The sequence below is a fragment of the Somniosus microcephalus genome, chromosome 29, assembly GCF_052327205.1.
Source record: "Somniosus microcephalus isolate GS21.2 chromosome 29, FLI_Smic_1.0, whole genome shotgun sequence".
In the NCBI taxonomy this organism is placed as follows: domain Eukaryota; kingdom Metazoa; phylum Chordata; class Chondrichthyes; order Squaliformes; family Somniosidae; genus Somniosus; species Somniosus microcephalus.
This window is the reverse complement of record NC_141015.1, coordinates 25,266,026-25,280,894: the sequence shown is the minus strand read 5'-3', so window position 1 is coordinate 25,280,894 and position 14,869 is coordinate 25,266,026. Positions and strand designations below refer to the sequence as shown.

The window sequence follows — 14,869 nt, the reverse complement described above, 5'->3', positions numbered from 1 at the left end:
AAAGGGACAATGCTAACCAAATAATAAACATTAAAAACTCAGCATTCTTTTATTTGTTGGTAAGTCATACTCTCAATATTGCTTTAATAGTAAAGGTTACCTACAGCAAGATATTTCAGGAATCAATTTGAATTCATTTTGATACCAAAGGCTTAATTTTTGTTGAAAACTGTACCAATTGAATACAAACAGAAAATGCTGCAAACACTCAGCAGGCCAGGCAGCATCTGTGGAGAGTGTAAGGAATAGCTATTAGATTCATAGATGAAGTTTGACTCTCAGAACAGAAATTAAAATGCAGTCAGGAACAAATGAGTGAAGTGACAGCGAGGTCAAATAACAAACAGCAAAAGACAAACGGAAATGATAAGAGGATCGTAAAATGCAAGAAAACACAGGATAATACCATAGCTAGACAATAAGGAGCCACAAAGTCATAAAATGTCCTTAAAGAAAGATAACAAAATATTCCACAGAAAGATAAGAGAAAGGCCTCGTCAGCCATGCAGAAAAGGGCAGTGAGAAATGTCTTCCCGCATCACACTTGGATTATAGATGATTGACACTAGATAGATCACAGCCCACCGAAATAACTATAAATATAGAGGGCTGAGAGAGGGAATATTTATAGTTATTTCGGTGAGCTGTGCTCTATCTAGTGTCTGATGGCTTAGGCCTAATGCCTTGACCAAGTTCAGCCTCTGAGGTGGATCAATGCTGGCTTATGCCCAACACCTCCAACAGCTTGAGGGATGAAGCAACAGAAGTTACTGTTACTGACTGCAGAGACCCGTGACCTCTACGCTGTCTCATCAGACATCTAACCAACCGTCCGTCTGGTCGTGGCATTCCGATTCGAGAGTCGTAGATTGCTCTCTACTGTCACGGGTTGTATGTCTATTATACTTAGCTTAAACCATATTTAATATCTGATTATGCTTTAAAACTGTAGCTCTTTAATAAAAAGCCTTGCAACTCCTAAGACCCTTTGGGTAATCTGTGTGTGACCTGTGATCTTAAACTTACAAGAGAGAAACAGAGTTAACGTTTCAGGTCGATGACCTTTCGTCAGAACTCGAGAGAGAGAGAGAGAGAGAAAGAGAGAGAGAGAGAGAGAGAGAGAAGAGCAGAACTTCTTCAAGGTGGGCATTCCTGGAAGAGAGGTGGCAGTGAATTAAACACTGACACAAAAGCAAAATACTGCGGATGGTGGAAATCATAAAAATAAAAACTGAAAATGCTGGAAATACTCAGCAGGTCAGGCAGCATCTGTGGAGAGAGAGAAACTGAGTTAACGGTAACTGTCTGGAGCTCCCGGCAGCCGGCGCACCGGCTTTTAAATAGAAAAAAACACGCATGAGTGGGAACTTGAATGGTCCGCGCAGCCCGTTAAAGGGGCAGCGCACCCAGAAAAAAAATTAAAGCGGACATTGGACAGTACTCCAGCATAGAGAGAGCAGGTTGAATACTTAGAGCTTCTGACTCTGTTAGCATCCTTTGTAAAAAAAAAAGGTTTCAGGAACTATTAACTTCAAGATCCATTTACTGCAGAACTTTCATTGAAACAGTGACTTGATGTCTTGTAGGAGTTAACTGAGCCAGGTGGCTTAACAGAGCCAACCTGAGATACAATCACTAACTCAGCTTTAGCTGTGGACGACAGCTTCACGTCACTGCCAGACTCGGCACCCTCTCCACACCCCCTGCGCGAGCTCAGCTACGTCACACACACACTTCAGTGCAGCCTGCCAGCAATAACGTTGATTATTTTAGTAAATAACTCAATTACGTTCTAAGTTTTTTTTAATGGAACTGTAAAGATAGTTGATTCCTGCTACAGGAGCATCTTGTACAGCCGTGGAAGATCTGCTTAAATAACTTGATGGGATGAGAATGAAGAATTTCTGAGGGAGGGAGGGTGGGGGGGATGAGCTCTGAAAGTGTCAGATTTGCAGACGGGAGAACGGGTGCTGAAGATACAATACCACCTACTACCACTAGAGGTCTCAAACACACTTTATGTCAACGCAAAATTGTGCATGTTTATAAATGGAGCCTATTAATGTATTACACAATCTTTCCCATTTAAAAAAAAAATCAGAGATCTGACTTCAGGCTTCTCCATTACTACCACTAGTAGAGTGAAGCGGTGGTTCCCATTTTACTTGTCTAAGGTAAAGAGCTAATTTTTTGTTTGGTATCCAATGCAAGCCTTTAAAGATTCACCCAACTGAAAGTGAGTGGGCTTTAAGCTGCTTTTATACCATTGCCCGGGTCTCGGGAGGGCAGCCCAAGTGTACAGCACTCCCACGTGTGTGCCCAAATTGTGCAACCAGTGTCTATGTGAACCGGTAGCCCATCTGTCGCCATGACAATTTGACCAGTATTCACACGCCAAAGTGCTGGCGCCTTGACATCAGCAAGAAGGGACAAACCAAATATCTGAGGCGTGCATCACAATATGACTACCTTGAATCATACTGCCACTGGGGCCATACATTTACTGGGGCTAGGCACACCAGTGGCAACAGAGAAGGCCCACTAAAAAAAACACGGCTTGCTGGAGAATGATCTTAACTAATCGAATGAGTTTGCCTCCAATGGCTGCGAGAGACCGCCTGCGTTACAAGGTGGTGGCAGCAGAAGAGCAATATAAAAGTAGCTTAAGTGTCAGTCAGCCTTGAATTTTGAGCCTGACGCATTCTGGCAGGAAGTCAAATGCTTTGACAGCCATTTGCATAACAAGACTGCAGTTTAGTGCTCACAAGCTCTAAGGTGCAATTTACATAGAATATACAGCACGGAAACAGGCCATTCGGCCCAACCAGTCCATGCCGGTGTTTGTGCTCCACTCGAGCCTCCTCCCATCCTTCCTTATCTAACGATCAGTAAAACCCTCTATTCCCATATCCCTCATGGATTACTATTTGTATTTCCCTATTAGCAGTGGACAGCACCCTCGCCTCCGAGTCAGGAGGTTGTGGGTTCAAGTCCCACTTCCGAGCCTTGAGCACAAAAAATCTAGGCTGACACTCCAGTGCAGTACTGAGGGAGTGCTGCACTGTCGAAGGTGCCGTCTTTCGGATGAGACACTAAACTGAGGCCCCATCTGCCCTCTCAGGTGGACGTAAAAGATCCCATGGCACTATTTCGAAGAGAGCATCGGAGTTCTCCCCAGTGTCCTGGGCCAATATTTATCCCTCAACCAACATCACTAAAACAGATTATCTGGTCATTGTCACATTGCTGTTTGTGGGAGCTTGCTGTGTGCAAATTGGCTGCCGCATTTCCTACATTACAACAGTGACTACACTTCAAAAAAAAAAATTAATTGGCTGTAAAGCGTCCAGAGGTTGTGAAAGGCGTTATATAAATGCGTCTTTCTTTTTTTTCTTTATTAATGGAGCTGTCATTGCTTATAAAGCCATCAGCCTTCACTTCAAAATAAGAAAATACTGCATTCTTTCTTAAATGTTACAAATTGAATCCCTCTTTCTGACTGGATATAGATGTTTAAAATACATTTCTTAGCACTAAATATTCAGTTGGAGCGCAGCAACAACCATGTGCTTTTGATACTCAAACTTGTTTCTGTATTCAATTAGCGATATGAACCAGTACAATCAACATGGCACAGCCAGCTGCACAAGAATCTCTCCCAGGCTAAAGCAGCAGGAATTCGCCACCATAATCATTTCATTCCCGTCCAGCCCTTGATAATACAGAATTCCTTCCGCACACAAACCATTTTTGGACCACGGACATTACACATAAATCTTTTGCTTGTCTGGATGATTGATGATCATCAGTTCTTGAATGCTCTCCCAAATGCATTTCTGGCCGTCAGTGGGAATACTGAAGGCACAACCTAAGTTGCCAATGACGGTTTCACCAGCCAACATTGGCTACACGTTCAATCTGTTAAGTAGATCACAAAAGGCTGTGCGCAAACAGGGGACATATTTACATGCATATATCTGTGTTGCACAGTTGCAGCTTCCCTACTCCACATTGACATGAAAGAAATTTTTGCTGGATTGAGAATAAGTGGAATTCTTTTTTTTCTTACTGGTCTCACATTTCTTTCCCTTCCAAATTCCTGTCAACTACAATTTAGGTTGGTTTTGGCCAAACCATAGTGCACAGATTTGGAATAAGAGCCGAGCAAGCCAGGTGTGGCTTGCAGAGCTGCACAGGTCTTTAGTACAGTACGCTGCTCAAGCAATACCAAAAATAGAACTGGACTGTAAAGTGGAGTTTTTAAATGGGAATACTGAGATGATAATCTTACACGCCTTGAATGAAATAGGATAAACCTGTGTCCAAAAAGCACTAGGCCATGCATAATCACTTAATAAACTGAAGCAGGAGAAAAATCTCCAAAGTGTTACTGCAAACTGAAAAACATCACCATTCAACAGATCAGAGATGAAAGTGGAGTTTAAACAAATAGCGTGACACATTATTGATTTTTTTTTTTTTTTTAAGAACACGTTTTAGAGGCAGGAACCATTCAATTTACACTCCACTGGCAACACCACCGCGTCCTGACAATAGTGCTTCATTTCATATTATTACGTATGGTGACTTCAATCTGCAGCCAAGCTGGTACACCCAGAGCATCAGACTACGGGTGGGCGAAACAGTTTGCTCATTTGTAAATCCGTGGTTACAATATTAATTGTCTACTCTCTTGGTAGAGAGGGACAGAAAGCATTCGATCGCTAGAGAAAGGATTATACCCCACGTGATATAGAATCGTAGAAATTTACGGCGCAGAAGGAGGCTATTTGGTCCATCGTGTCTGTGCTGGCCGAAAAAGAGCTATCCAGCCTAATCCCACTTTCCAGCTCTTGGTCTGTAGCCCTGTAGGTTCTGGCACTTCCAGTGCATAGCCATATCATCTCCAAACATTTTTTGTTCCACCAACGCTGCCGCCGCAAGATCCTGCAAATCCATTGGCAGGATAGGCGCACCAATGTCCGTATTCTTGCTCAGGCCAACATCCCCAGCATCGAAGCTTTGACCACACTCGATCAGCTCCGATGGACGGGTCACATTGTCCGCACGCCCGATACGAGACTCCCAAAACAAACGCACTGCTCGGAGCTCCGGCACGGCAAGAGAGCCCCAGGTGGCAGAGGAAACGCTTCAAGGACACCCTCAAAGCCTCCTTGAAAAAGTGTAACATCCCCACCGACACCTGGGAATCCCTGGCCCAAGACCACACAAAGTGGAGGAGAAGCATCCGGGAAGGCGCTGAACACCTCTAGTCTCTTCGCCGGGAGCAAGCGGAAGCCAAGCGCAGGCAGTGCACGTCAACCCAAGCACCCCACCCACCCGCCCCTTCAACCACCGTCTGCCCCACCTGTGACAGAGACTGTAGGTCCCGCATTGGCCTCATCAGTCACCTGAGAACTCATTTTTAATGTGGAAGCAAGTCATCCTCGGCTCCGAGGGACTGCCTAAGAAGAGAAGGAGGAAACATGTTTTGTAGTTCAGAAAGATGGCACTGTGAAAATCACATGCAATATACTATCAATATCATTTGAGCTGAATGTTTATATGTAACTTACCTATTTAGTTTTAATTACTCACTCAATGCACTGTATGAACATAATAGATGATGGGGGCTGCACAATGTGATTTACATCCCTACTCGTGGCAATGACCATAACTCACTCACTACGCCAGTTATCAGGCCAGTGTATTTGTGGACTGTAAGTTTTATCTGACAGCATCTCAACAAGTATCCTCTACACATGTGGGAAGGAAGCCTCAACAAAGGAAGCCTCCAAAATATAAGTTGCAAGTTCAACGCCTCATTTTACATTTACCTGAATCTTTGTGAGGACGGCTCGGGTAATCCCTGGTTCCCCACCGACCCTGGAGGCTCTGCCTTTAAAAAAATGTAAAACAGTCAGTCAATTCTGAGGAACTCTGCTGCCTGTGAAAGGTGTGTATTATTAGAATATAAATAATGAAAGGCATAACTCTACGTGCACTTCTAACTTCAGCCATGTCTTTGTCGGTGGTGGGGGGGGGGGGGGGGGGGTGAGGCGGGGAGGGGAGGGAGAGGAAGGGGAGCTATAGAGTGCGACCTGGTGCTTTCCTAGAGGGAGAGGGTTAAAAATATGTCTTAGCCAGACAGTTCAGACCACTCGAACAGCTCCTAGTGTTCGAGGTGTTGGTTCAACAGCAGAGCATTATTGGAGGTCTGGGAACAAAGCCTCACTCAGTGATCAGCGGTAGCTGCACACTGGAAAGTCAGCATGCTTCTGTTGGAGGCTTTAAACAGAGGGCCAGGTAGATGGAACATGAGAACCGTCACCCATGGACACATTCACATATTTAAAATTTAGTTAAACACATATTTAAATCCACGGAAGGTTATGGGCTCAAGTCCCACTCCAGAGACTTGAGCACAAAAATCTAGGCTGACACTCCAGGGCAGTGCTGAGGGAGTGCTGCACTGTCAGAGGTGCCGTCTTTCGGATGAGACGTTAAACTGAGGCCCCATCTGCCCTTTCAGGTGGACGTAAACGATCCCATGACACGATTTCGAAGGGGAGTAGGGGAGTTCTCCCCGGTGCCGTGGCCAATATTTATCCCTCAATCAACATCACTAAAACAGATGTAAAAGCAAAATACTGCAGATGCTGGAAATCTGAAATAAAAACAGAAAATACTGGAAATACTCAGCAGGTCAGGCAACATCTGTGGAGAGAGAAACAGAGTTAACGTTTCAGGCCGATAACCCTTCGTCAGAACTGGAAAAAGTTAGAGATGTAACAGATTTTTAAGCAAGTACAGGGGCAGGGTGCTGCACAATGTGATTTATATCCCGACTTGTGGCAATGAACATAACTCACTCACTACTCCAGTCCCTGCCTCTGCACTTGCTTAAAAACCTGTTACATCTCTAACTTTTTCCAGTTCTGACGAAAGGTCATCGACCTTAAATGTTAACTCTGTTTCTCTCTCCACAGATGCTGCCTGACCTGCTGAGTATTTCCGGCATTTTCACTAAAACAGATTATCTTGTCATTATCAACATCGCTGTTTGTGGGAGCTTGCCGAGTGTGCAGATTGGCTGCTGGGTTTCCTACATTACAACAGTGACTACACTTCAAAAAGTACTTCATTGGCTGTAAAGCGCTTTGGGACGGCCAGCGGTCGTGAAAGGCGCTATAGAAATGCAAGTCTTTCTTTCTTTTAGTTCCTAGTGGCTGATTTCAGAGTGGTATGGGTAAATATCTGCGTGCACACTGCCCATGTTATCTGCTGAGTATAAGAGGACAGAGAGAAAACATAATTATGAAAAGAATCGCCCAACAATGTAAAAAAAAATTCACCAGGAGACGACTGAACTCTATCGTGAGGCCATCACGTGCTGTATTTCTGAGGCCAACTGTAGAATCAGAGGGCAAGTTCCATGCTCTTAGCAGGGGAGCCATACCGAAGGGGAGTTTGAGTCAATGTAGGGCCACAACACCGTAGCTCCAATTCTCCAACGCACAATCCTCGAGAGTGCAGTGCACCACTGGAGTGTGGACTTAACTCTATGCGGTCTTTAACCCATACCATTCTGGAATCAGCCAACTCTGTCCTCACTTACCTTCAGTAGCCCTTACCCGCATTGCTCTCTTAATTCTGTGATGAGTGCTTAAAAATAATTTAAAAAGAAAATGTTAAAAACAGGGCTGTAGTTTCACGTGCGTTTCATCAGATAGCAGATTCAGTTAGCACTGTTGCCAACAGCACTTGCAGCACATATTCAGAGAGTTTGATGCCCATGTAAGAAGTTTGAATAAATATACCGCACCTTTCTTTAAGTACATTCTTCGCATGGCATTAATGAGGGACGACTTCCCAACATTTGGCACACCGATTACCATCAAGCAATACTCCAAGTTCTACAGGGCAACAAGATAAATGACGATATTTCGTGTTACCAGGTGTTCTAAATGACGGAGAGCGCCCTAATTCTAAATGATCATGCTTGTATGTTCTAGATATTCTATCAATACAACTTAAACTCACCACAGTTAGTGCAGAAATCCACCGCAGTGGTGACCTGATTGATTAAATATTTAGAATTTATAACTATCACGAGAAAAAGCCATTCCCTCTAGTACTCCAACTCTCCTATTATAGCATTTGGCCTCATTCAGAACCTCCCTAATGATTTTGCTTCCACTGCCCTGACTAGCAAATGTTTCCAAAGATTTATCACTCTGTTATAAAAACAAGTCCTCACTAATTTAAACTTATGTCCTGCTTCCGTGGTTTAATATGAACTCATACCGGATTTTCTCTACTGAATAGCAGCCTTGCAATTCACGCCCCACAGATACTAATCAATCTACAAGTAACATAGGAGATCAGTGTGATGAACAGGGAGCTTTGGTCACAATTCTAAGACAGTCAATGTAGTTTAATATCTATATATACAGGACACTGACAGTCATTTCAATTTTTGGTTACTGCAAGCCATGGCCGAATTGGGGGCAGAATCCATTTCCCTAATATGTGATTAGAATTGTATTCCACGGATGATTTGTCTACAGGCTGCAAAGAGAACAAAGCATGTTAGGAATTACAACTACAGTCCTGCATAATTAGCAAATGACATTGAAAGCGGCAATTTGGGAACTAGATTCACTAAACTTTATGCAACAAATCTTTTACGAACGAACAATGACGGACAGGTAAAGAACCCTCTGGTCCACCCAGCCTGTCCCAACAATTGCGATACCTTGTGTATCACAATATATACACTCATCCCCCCACCCGAAACAATGTGATCTCCTGGGAGAGGCAAAAAAAATCAAAAACCCAGGCCAATTTGGGGGAAAAATTCTGGGTACTACCTCTCTGACCCATCTAGGCGATCGAAACTAGTCCATATTTAATTGATTCTACTGGCTGGGCAATTACACACAAACATTTGTACAGTTTTGTTTTGAACTTCAAACTCAGTACTTTATGATCAGACTTCACACAGCTCCAACAACCCCATGTATTGGTCTGAACTGTGGCTGTTGCAAACCAATCTTGTGAACTAAACTCTCACAAACGTAGTCATTAAGAAGCACCTTATATATGTTATGTTATTATGCAGGCCCCCCCAATACTCTTGCATTTCTCTGGTGACTCCCATATACCTGAACACATACACACAAATACTGTTGTCTGTAACCTAAGTGATTCAAAATCATGTGGTTTACATACAATAGTTTGCACGTGAGTATGTGATAGTTGCATGCAGTATGTATGAGAGCTGGAAGTTCTGACATGAAGCCAGTGAGTGCATATTATAAACAATAACTACTCAAGCTCCTTACCTCTGTTCTATGATACCGGTCACTTTTCTGAATGAGGTCTGTAACAGCAGGAACAATCTGCCAAAAATCCAAAAGCAGCAATTAATGAGTAAGCCGAAAACCTAAAAAGGTAACGTATCTTAATTTTGATAAAACAACACTCTTTCTGCTGCCCTGCTAAACATCAGAGGGATTTTATACAGATGTTTCAAATGTGGCTCACAAAAACACTCCGGCACGTGCGTGGGCTTTGGGCTAAGTATTCCTGTTGTTGTGACCCATCAATTCTATTCTTAATAAAGTAATAGTCTATGGGTCTGGCAGTCTGAAACTATTCTTCCAGGACAATGACTTGGTATAGGAGTAGCAGACAACCAACTTCCTATAATGGACAGGTAACTGATACAAATATGACACTCTCTTGTGATTCCGGTATTTTGCATAATATATAAAATCTACTCGGGATTTTTGTTTTTGGCAAAGTCATTTATAGGTTCTAATAAACTAATCCTGGCATCAGCTCTTAGGATAATTATATGCAGTAGACTGCAGTCTGTATTTGCCTACAATGATTTGGTATTCAAATGCTGTCATACTGCATGTTCTGTGTTACTGCAAAGCAAGAAATCGTAATATAACTGCAGTCGAGGCAGCATCTGTTCATTGTATTGGGACAGTTGCGAGACTGCCTCAAGGAGGTAGCATTGCATTCCTTCAGCTTTGTACCAGGATACTTTGACAGGTGCAACGCCACCTTTTAATTTAAAGTTTAAAAAGGAAGAGGCAAGCCACTAGAACACATTGAACGACTGTAACTTTCCTATCAGCTCTTTTTGTAACAGTAGAAATTTCACCAGCAGAGTAACACCGGTGATTAGAACTCTGTGCCCACACTGAAATATCGATGGACAGGGTTCTGCTTTTCCGACTGGGGAATGGTGCAAGCAGACAGTAGATATGTTGTCGGTTTGCACTGCTCTAAAACCAGGGAGCAGTGGTAAAAGAGAATCCGTTTTCTTTATTGAACAAACCAATTCAACTGACAAGAAATCAGTATCTGTTTCATTATGAGATTTGAGGTGCATTTGGGATCTGCAGCTAAAAGTGCCACCAGAGTTAAAGTGCAGCTCTGTCATGCAAAGATGGACTACAAGGATGTCATAAGTGAAATGCTAGTCTCAGTAGCTGAGAGTTTCCATTTTGGTAGAATCCTGCCATATCTGCAATGGGGTGGGACTTCCAGTTGTCTGTTTGCAACAATGCTGACACTGGCCGATATGGTGGGCCTGGGTTGGATTCTTTGCTGCCACGGATAGTTCATCATGGGGGGAGGGAGTGTCTCCAGGGCAGCTGAAGAGGGGGTCAGGTTTTAGGTTAAGTTTTTAAATGAAGCAGGGTTCAGGAGGGTAATCAAATATTGAATGAATGCCCAGCATAGCAACACTGGCGGTCATTCCATCATTATTGCCACTCTGAATATGCCCATATTTGGGTGGATATCCTCAATGGATACCATCACGTCCAGGGGAAAATCCCGGAGGTGGGACTGACCATCAGGGAGCCAGCAGCCCACCCTTTCAAATAAATTCGATTGCAGGCTAAGAACTCACTTTCTTTACGTGTACGTCCCTCTCCTGCAGGCAGTCTGTGAAGAGGACATTTTGGATTCCTTGTTGTTCCAACTGTCTCAGGACCTTCTGCATAATAACAAACAGAGAATAATCTCCTTGTGGCAAGACATTTATACTGTATTAAAGAATACTGTGTTAAAATGATTCATTACATCGCTAATGTGTGGTCATACTTAAATCTGGCTTCAGCCAAATGGTCAATTTTATTCTCCAACTCTCAATTCAATGCTTCTCAAAACGAAGACCACCAAATATAGTTCTCACGTCAGGGGTGGTGTTCTGCTGTGGACTCGGGCTTTTCCTACATTACAACAGTGACTACACTTCAAAAGTACTTCATTGGCTGTAAAGCATTTTGGGACATCCTGAGGATGTGAAAGGCGCTATAGAAATGCAAGCCTTTCTTTTATTTATGATTATTTCAGAAAGGAGGGCTTGGCTCCCATTCTATAAGCTGCATTGGATTCTGGAACCCAGAATAAAATGGCTTTATAATTGTTGTATAATAGAAGCATAGCAAATATTTATATTACTCACCATCCAAAATATCCATGAAGCTGTTTGTCTCAAATCTCACTGTCCATGAGATCCTACTCCATAACAGGAGGATGACAAAGCCAACTCTATTTTCAAAAGGTTTGTGAATTTCCACATTACATCAATGATACTACGTTGTGTTTAGCAAAATACAACCTTGTAGTGCAGCTGCAGAACGGCAGGATTATTATGGGCCCCACGATTAGATAAGCACTGCACAATGCACTGACAGCCTTTCGGTATTCTCCACCTAACCTGCAGTGCTGTGGCTAGCTTCTTGTAGCTCAATTAGAAATAGTTAAGTGCAGCAAGGTGGCAGTGTCGGGGCACTGCATCGTAGAGCGGTATGGCTTTGGGTTGACGCACACATGGCAAGATTCCAATCTCAGCAGGTCAATGTCAAGCCATCACAGCTGTGGGCCTCGCCACAGGGAGGATGGGAAAACTCACAGGCGAGTCACCATGAACTGCTCTTACATTTTTCCCCCAGTTAGAAATACAAATATATGGAAAAACTGGGAAATAGCATGCAGTGACAGTGCAATCCACAGCTCGGCGTGTTACAGTACAGACCTGTTCATCTGTTAGATCAGCGAGATCCATTTTGTTCAGTACCAGTAGATGTGGTCTGATGTTCAAGGTCTCCTGAAACACAGGGTTACGGCCAGACAAAGGAATGTAATATTGATGGTCAAGGACTGTTGTATATACAAATGTGTTTTATAGCCACGAAGAGACTGAAACTTTCATTAAAGCAAAGTCACAAAGAACTGTATTAACCCTTTCTTCCGCAGACACCAAATTATCCATCACCATGGCAATCAGCCGGTTATGATGTGCCCCTTCGAGAGCCAGCCTATAATACGGTTGAGACAGACCACTTTAGTAATAGTACAATATTACAATTTAGTAGCATTACAATAGTAATCCATTCAAAAAGGCTCTCTGGTGATATTGGAATATCTCAATCACTGGTTTCTAACATGGGGGAAATTTCTCATTGAAATTGTCGCACAGACCGGGAAGGACCTAGGCTCGATCCATGGTTTATGTCGAGTAAACTGGTCTCAGCCAGGATTGTGGCAGTCAATGGCTAAATAGCCTGCCAACATCAAGACTGTCCCACGACAGCCCCTTGGGTGAGGTAGAACCAGTGGATGTGGTGTATTTGGACTTTCAAAAGGCTTTCAATAAAGTCCCGCATAAGAGATTGGCGTGTAAAGTTAAGGCACATGGGATTGGGGGCAAGGTATTGACTTGGATAGAGAACTGGTTGGCAGACAGAAAGCAAAGAGTTGGAATAAACGGCTCTTTTTCCGAGTGGCAGGCAGTGACTAGTGGGCTACCACAGGGTTCGGTCCTTGGACCCCAGCTATTCACAATATATATTAATGATCTAGACGAGGGAACTAGATGTAATATCTCCAAGTTTGCAGACGACACAAAGCTGGGTGGGCGTGTGTGCTGTGAGGAGGAGGCCGAGAAACTCCAGTATGATTTGGACAGGTTGGGTGATTGGGCAGAAGCATGGCAGATGCAATATAACGTGGATAAATGCGAGGTTATCCACTTTGGTGTCAAAAACAGGAAGGCAGATTATTATCTGAATGGCAATAGATTGGGAGAAGGGGAAGTGCAACGAGACCTGGGTATCCTTGTGCACCAGTCGCTGAAGGTAAGCATGCAGGTGCAGCAGGCGATTAAGAAGGCAAATGGTATGTTGGCCTTCGTAGCGAGAGGGTTCGAGTACAGGAACAAGGATGTCTTGCTGCAGTTGTACAGGGCCTTGGTGAGACCACATCTTGAGTATTGTGTGCAGTTTTGGTCGCCTTATCTGAGGAAGGATGTTCTTGCCATGGAGGGAGTGCAGCAAAGATTCACCAGGCTGATACCTGGGATGGCAGGAATGACGTATGAGGAGAGATTGGGTCGATTGGGCTTATACTCGCTGGAGTTTAGAAGAATGAGAGGGGGTCTCATTGAAACTTACAAAATTCTAACAGGACTAGACAGGCTAGATGCAGGAAGGATGTTCCCGATGGTCAGGGAGTCCAGAACCAGGGGTCACAGTCTAAGGATAAGGGGTAAGCCATTTAGGACAGAGTTGAGGAGGAATTTCTTCACCCAGAGAGTGGTGAACCTGTGGAATTCTCTACCACAGAAGGCAGTAGAGGCCAATTCATTAAATATATTCAAGAAGGAGTTAGATATATTTTTTAAGGCTAAAGGGATCAAGGGGTATGGGTAGAAGGCAAGGGACAGGGTACTGAATTTGGATGATCAGCCATGATCTCATTGAATGGCGGAGCAGGCTCGAGGGGCCGAATGGCCTACTCCTGCTCCTACCTTCTATGTTTCTATGTACAAGAGGGCACCTGTTGAACTGTGCCTGGCAAAGAACCAATGTCCAGATGAGGAGGGGGCAGGGGGAGAATTGGTAAAAGCCAGTATGAGATGTTTTTGTGCAAGCAATAAGTATCAGCTTGGCTGAGTTAGTAGCACTCACAGCCCTGCTTCAGGTGGTCCTGAGTTCAAGCCCCACTCCTGGAACCGAGCACATTATCTAGGCTGTACTGAGGGAGTGCTGCACTCTGGATTACGCCTGATCAGGTGGATAGTAAAGCTCTCATGGCACTAATTGAAGAGGAGCCAAGGAATTTACAATGTCATCAACAACATTGCTTCCTCAACTACCCGGTAATTCACCTCACTGTTATCTGTGGGATTTTGTTATGCACAGAATGGCTACCACATTGGCCTACATAACATCAGGCAGGGACCGAAGACAATGGCTTTGATCTTCCCAATATTTAATTGGAGGAAATTTCTGCTCATCCAGTACTGGATGTCGGACATGCAGCGTGACAATTTAGAGACCGCGGAGGGGCCGAGGGACGTGGTGGTGAGGTAGAGCTGGATGTTGTCAGCGTACATGTGGAGCCTGAAGCTGTGTTTCGGATGATGTCGCTGAGGGGCAGCATGTAGATGAGAAATAGGAAGGGGCCAAGAATAGATCCTAGGGGGACACCAGCAGTTAGAATGGAACCAGGCGAGTGCAGTCCCACCCAGCTGGACGACGGTGGAGAGGTGTTGGAGGAGGATGGAGTGGTCAACCGAGTCAAAGGCTGCAGACAGGTCAAGAAGGACGAGGAGGGATAGTTTACCACGGTCACAGTCACAAAGGATGTCATTTGTACTTTGGCAAGAGCCATTTCGGTACAGTGGCAGGGCAGAAACCTGATTGGAGGGGTTCAAACATGGAGTTCCGGGAAAGATGGGCACGCATTTGGGAGGCGACAGCACGTTCAAGGACTTTGGACAGGAAAGGGAGGTTGGCGATGGGGTGGTAGTTTGCAAGGACAGAGGGGTCAAAGG

At 44.1% G+C, this 14,869-nt stretch overlaps 1 protein-coding gene across 1 annotated transcript in view; it reads right to left on the bottom strand.

Annotated features, from left to right (window-relative positions):
- The window catches only part of mtg1 (mitochondrial ribosome-associated GTPase 1), a 31,267-nt gene that overhangs the window by 8,285 nt on the left and 8,113 nt on the right, over nt 1-14,869 (bottom strand). Inside the window, exons 3-7 of the mRNA XM_085970410.1 lie at nt 12,068-12,172; nt 10,937-11,023; nt 9,348-9,404; nt 7,826-7,916; nt 5,838-5,899 (exon numbers count right to left, since the gene is read on the bottom strand). Of these exons, the coding sequence (XP_085826536.1) occupies nt 5,838-5,899; nt 7,826-7,916; nt 9,348-9,404; nt 10,937-11,023; nt 12,068-12,172 (402 nt within the window). The remainder of the gene's footprint in view (nt 1-5,837; nt 5,900-7,825; nt 7,917-9,347; nt 9,405-10,936; nt 11,024-12,067; nt 12,173-14,869) is intronic.